We start from the raw sequence: 5689 nt of genomic DNA, 5'->3' as shown, positions 1-5689 counted from the left end.
AGAGTTTACAGTGAGGCGACATCGCGCCACTACACTCCACCCTGGGCGACAGAGTAAGACTCTGTCTCAAAAAAAATAACACAAAAAAAGGGCTGTTAGCGTTGTTATTGTCTTTGTTTTAAAGTATAAACTAAGTTCCTCCCAAAGTTAGTTCAGTTTACGCCCAGGAATAAACAAGGACAGCTTAGAGGCCAGAAGCAAGATGGAGTTGGTTAGGTCAGATCTCTTTCACTGTCTCGGTTATAATTTTGCCATGGCAGTTTCAGCCCGGTGGCTGCCCCTGTCCCACCCATCTCCCTTGCTCCTTCCCTCCACCACAGCCCTCGGTGCCTGGGTTCCTTGCACCTGCACCCCCTCTCTCGCCCCTACGCCCCGCCCCCCACGCCCCGCCCCCAACGCTCCGCCCCCAACGCTCCCCCCCTCCCCCGTCGCCGCCTGCCTGCCAGCCACCCCGGGGATCTCGCACTGGCCCCTGGGCGCGAGGTGACCCTGCGACTGCCCGGCCTCTGCCTCTGCCCTCGCGGTCCCCTCGCTCGTCGCGCGCGCCCTGGGCCTGGCTTCGCGTGGGTCCTGGCTCCTCCCGTTCCGCAGTCGGTGCCGCCTGACAGCCCCTTGGGCGCAGCGCGGCGGGTGTCGGGCGGGCGCTTCCGGCCTGAGGCCCGGCGAGGTGTGGGCGCGATCGGGGCCGGAGCCGGCGCGGATGGGTAGCTCGGTCCGCCGGGGCAGGGCCGGGCTGCGGCCTCACCGCAGCCTGAGCCGGCGCTACTGACGTGGAGGGCGGGCCGCCTGGGCCGCGGGCCTCTGGAGGATGGTGGCGCCCTGGCGCGTCTCTGTCAGGGTTTTCCTGTCGCACCTGAGGTGTTTCGAGCTCAGACAGGGACTCGGCCTCCTGAGGCCCTCCGAGTGCCCTCGCGATGCCAGGCTCTGCTGGCTTCTGCTGGGCACTTTGCCCAAGCTCGTCTCCACCTGCGGGGACGTGGGTGAGGGGGCCCCTGACGTCCTGGGTCGGCAAAGGGTCCGCTGGAGCGGCGCGGCTGGCGCGGGGCCCTCGGAGAGCCTCCCCCGAGCGGGACCGCTGGGCGGCGTCTTCCTGCATCTCCGCCTCTGGCTTCGTGCCGGCGCTCTGCTGGTGAAATTCTTCCCCCTCCTTCTCCTCTACCCGCTCACCTACCTGGCTCCCAGCGTCTCCACGCTCTGGCTCCACCTGCTTCTGAAAGCCACCGAGACCTCAGGCCCAACCTACATCAAACTGGGCCAGTGGGCCAGCACCCGGCGCGATCTGTTTTCCGAGGCTTTCTGTGCCCAGTTTTCCAAGCTGCATGTCCGAGTGACCCCGCACCCGTGGACTCACACTGAGCGCTTCCTTCGGGAGGCTTTTGGGGAGGAATGGGGGGACATCCTCTCTTTTGAGAACCGGGAACCTGTGGGCTCAGGCTGCGTGGCCCAGGTGTACAAAGCATACGCCAACACTGCATTCCTGGAGATTGACAGCGTCCAGAGACTTGGCAGGGCCTCCTGTCTGCTGCCCTCCTCAGAAGCTGGGGCAGTCGGGGGGTTGAGAGAGCTCTTTGGATACCTTGGAAATGGCCAGAAACCTCCAGGAAATCTCGCAGACCAGTCGTTTCTAGAAAGGCTGCTCCTTCCTAATACTGACCTGGTTGGATCAAGTGCAGGGGCGTCTCAGGCTCCCGTCCCTGGCTACCACCCTGAGCCAGGTCACCTCATCCCCGTGGCAGTGAAAGTAAGTGCTCTGAGAGCTCACAGCTCACCTACCCACTGAGCTTTCCCAGATCAGAAACACCCGCCATGCAAATCGCCCCTATGTTTATTTCTCTTTGCCTGACCAATATCTGAGTGTTTGTTTCTTTCTTCCTTTTTTTTTTTTTTTTTTTTTGAGATGGAGTTTTGCTTTTGTTTCCCAGGGTGGAGTGCAATAGCGTGATCTCGGCTCACTGAAACCTTCCCCTCCTGGTTCAAGGGATTCTCCTGCCTCAGCCTCCCTAGTAGCTGGGAATGCGGGCACCTGTCACCAAACTCAGCTAATTTTTTGTACTTTTAGTAGAGATGGGGTTTCACTATGTTGGCCAGGCTGGGCTCAAACGCCTGACCTCAGTTGATTCACCCACCTCAGCCTCCCAAAGTGCTGGGATTACAGGTGTGAGCCACCACGAGTGGCTCTGAGTGCTTATTTCAAGCAAGCTGTTTCATTTCTTGGCTTGAAGTGGAGGTGTGAATAGTCTGATAGAGGAAAATGAACAGGATCTGGAGTGAACTAACTGCTTGGGTGTCGGGATCACATCTTCCTTCCTTCGATGAGAAGCCACCTGGCTCTTCCTTGGATGGTGGGACCCAGCTCCGGCTAGGTAAAATGTGTCCAGTGGATTCTTCCCACGTGTCTCACGGTTCCTCTTTCCAACAGGTGTTGCACCCTGGCTTGCTCTCTCAGGTGCATATGGACCTGCTGCTGATGAAGATTGGCAGCCGAGTCCTCGGACTTTTGCCAGGCATCAAGTGGCTTAGCTTGCCTGAGATTGTGGAGGAATTTGAGAAGCTGATGGTCCAACAGGTGAGTTCTCCTTCCCTCAGCTGTAAATAGCACCTAACATCATTCTTGCCATTAGCTGCTGCTTAGTAAATGTTGAATAATTTTGTGGTATATCATAGCTCGTGTGGTATGTTAGAGTAGGTAACACTAGCTAGTAAAACAACACCGAAACCTCAGTGGCTTCATGGAATGAGGTCATTTCTTGCTTATATCAAAGTTCTGGTGGGCATGGTGGCTCATGCGTGTAATCCTAGCACTTTGGGAGGCTGAGGTGGATGGATTACTTGAGGCCAGAAGTTCCAGATTAGCCTGGCCAACATGGTGTAACCCTGTCTCTACTAAAAATACAAAAATTGGCCCAGCATAGTGGTGCGTGCCTGTAATCCCAGCTACTTAGGAGGCTGAGGTATGAGAATTGCTTGAACCTGGGAGGTGGAGGTTGCAGTGAGCTGAGATTATGCCACTGCACTCCAGCCTGGGCGACAGAGCAAGACTCCATCTCAAAAGCAAAACAGAAACGAAAAACAAAGTTTTTTTTTTTTTTTTTGAGACGGAGTCTCGCTCTTGTTACCCAGGCTGGAGTGCAATGGCACGATCTCGGCTCACCGCAACCTCCACCTCCTGGGTTCAGGCAATTCTCCTGCCTCAGCCTCCTGAGTAGCTGGGATTACAGGCACGCACCACCATGCCCAGCTAATTTTTTTGTATTTTTAGTAGAGACGGGGTTTCACCATGTTGACCAGGATGGTCTCGATCTCTTGACCTCGTGATCCACCCACCTCGGCCTCCCAAAGTGCTGGGATTACAGGCTTGAGCCACCGCACCCGGCCCGAAAAACAAAGTTCTATGTAGATGAACTGAGGCAGAGAAAGGGAGCTCTTTGTTTTATTATTTTAAAAATAGAGACAGAGTCTTGCCATGTTGCCCAGGTTGGCCTTGAACACCTGGGCTTAAGTTATTCTCCCTCCTCAGCCTTCCCAAGTGCTGGGATGACAGACCTAGGCCACTGCACGTGGTCAAGAGAGGGAACTCAATTTCTTCCCAAGTTTGGCATTGCCTCCTTCAATATGTGTCATCTGGGGTCAGTGTGGATTGGAGGGAGAGGCCAACCTAGTCAACCTGGCGAAACCCTGTCTCTACTAAAAATATAAAAATTAATCAGGTATGGTGCATACTTGTAATCCTAGCTACTCAAGAGGCTGAGGCAAGAGAATCGCTTGAACCCAGGGGGGTATTATCCAGTCTGGGATGTCGAGCGCTATATGGAGTTGGGTGAGGCCAGATCTTAGGTGGTAAAGGAAGGGGAAGATGCCATGAGAGACGGACCTGGACAGAGAAGTAGGGGCCAAAGCATGACCCACCTGGATGCCATTCTAAGGAGTGCAGACTTTACCATGCAGCTGAGGGATAGGAGAGGGAGGATGGGTCAAGTAAGGAGCACAGCCTGGGCACCTCTATTTGTGCTCAGCTGACTGGACATGAGGGTAAGTGCCTTGGGAGTGGCACTGGGGGAGAGGGACTGATCTGAGGGCGATGAGGGCTGCAGAGCTGATGGCACTGGGCTGTTGCTGTGCGCGGAGGGGAAGAGAGAAGGCATGATCTGAGGACTCAAAGGTGACTGAGTGTGTGGGGAAGGTGAAGGGAAATTCCATTTAGACATGGAGCTTCAGGGTCTCTGGGCTCCCACTGGGCCACATCCAGTTGTTGTTGGATGTGTCACTGGAGGTTGGCACGGAGGTCTCGCATGGGGATCAAGCTGCTGTGAGAGGAGGCACTGGCTGAGGGCTTGGTAGATGTCAAGGGGGTGCACATGCTGGCTGTGGTCAGGAGCAAAGACATCAGCTCCTGGGGGCACAGGAGACCTGGCCAAGACAGGACACTGAGAGGCAGCAGGGGCGCCAGGAGAGTGAAGGGCAGGCGCCAGGGGAAGAGCCACCACAAAGAGCCAGGTCAGCAGCGGCCCCAGCCCCGGATGTCCACAGAGGTTGATGGTAAACCTGGAACTGGTCCTTTGCGTCTGGCGAATGGTGGTTGGAGAGGGTAGTGGTGGCAGTGTCAATGCGGTAGGTGCAGAGCTGGCCGTGACATGGAAGGGCAGTCCTGTGTGGAAGTGACCACAGCGCGCTGGCCCCAGTGGAAGGAGAGAGCTGGGGGTTGGGCCTGGAGAAGCCAGACCCCAGAGAGACGGGGAAGGGACCAATGGGCTATTGTGAGGCAGGTGAGCGGCAAGGGAGAGAGTAGCAGAGAAGCAGTGCAGCCCAAAGCCCACCAGGACACCTGCTATCTGCACCCTCCAGGAGTTCACACAGATCTGGGATTGCTGGGGCAGGGTGTAGCCCACGGATGTTGCCTCCTGAGTTTCTGGGCAAGTCCTGCGGGGCAAGCTGGTGGGGAAGGTGGGGTGGATCTCATGACTCGCCAGCTCCTTGGCATTTCAGATGTCACTGTGCCCGTGCCCAGACTAGCCCTCATCCTTTCTGTCCATTTCTCTGTAGATTGACCTGCGTTACGAAGCTCAGAATCTAGAACACTTCCAGGTCAACTTCCGGAATGTGAAAGCTGTCAAGTTCCCCACTCCTCTGCGCCCCTTTGTCACCAGGGAAGTCTTGGTAGAAACATACGAAGTAAGAGTGGTGGCTTTGCCTGGCCATGCCTTTCACTTGCCATCGCAGTGGGCCCATCTCCAGCCCACAGAAAGGCTTCAGTCTGGAGAGAATGGGATTTGTGTCTGTAAAGCTATGAGGAGCTGGGACCTCCGGGGGAGGTACTGTTGTGGTGAGGTGGCTGAGAGCACAGGGTGTGGCCCGACCCCCTAGATTTGAAAATCTGCTCTGCCATTTTATTAGCTGGTGACCTAGAAAACAGGCAGTAGTTCCTGCCTTAGAGGATTGTCTCGGGAGGAAATGACACATTGAATGCAAAAGGAGGAGCTGGGCACAGAGAAAGCACTCAACAACCTTGTGTTGTCTCTTGCCCTAGCTATCCTCTACCCTAGTTCAGCATTTGGCCTTCGTTTTTTTTTTTTTTTTTTTTTTTTTTTTTTGGCTGAGTTTTCTTTTTTTTTTCCCCGCGGGGGGGGGACAGGGGGGTTTTGGCTTGCCCACAACACCGCCATCTTTGTGGCAGAAGTGTTCCCGCGCCGGA

The 5689-nt window shown here is 55.7% G+C and overlaps 1 protein-coding gene across 4 annotated transcripts in view; it reads left to right on the top strand.

Moving 5' to 3' along the window:
* Nucleotides 1-438: 438 nt before the first annotated feature.
* ADCK2 (aarF domain containing kinase 2) overlaps nt 439-5689 on the top strand; it is a 20002-nt gene continuing 14751 nt past the window's right edge. For 2 of the 4 annotated variants that reach the window (XM_032275811.1, XM_032275809.1), the window contains exons 1-3: nt 439-1741; nt 2420-2566; nt 5041-5169. In XM_032275811.1, the coding sequence (XP_032131702.1) occupies nt 809-1741; nt 2420-2566; nt 5041-5169 (1209 nt within the window). In that variant the 5' untranslated portion in view covers nt 439-808. The remainder of the gene's footprint in view (nt 1742-2419; nt 2567-5040; nt 5170-5689) is intronic. The other 2 variants (XM_032275808.1, XM_032275810.1) reach the window with 2 other exon arrangements.

The sequence above is a fragment of the Sapajus apella genome, unplaced genomic scaffold (assembly GCF_009761245.1).
Source record: "Sapajus apella isolate SASKATOON/1434 unplaced genomic scaffold, GSC_monkey_1.0 scaffold7, whole genome shotgun sequence".
Taxonomy (NCBI): domain Eukaryota; kingdom Metazoa; phylum Chordata; class Mammalia; order Primates; family Cebidae; genus Sapajus; species Sapajus apella.
Note: the sequence above shows the minus strand (reverse complement) of the source record. Positions and strands in the feature narration are given on the sequence as shown.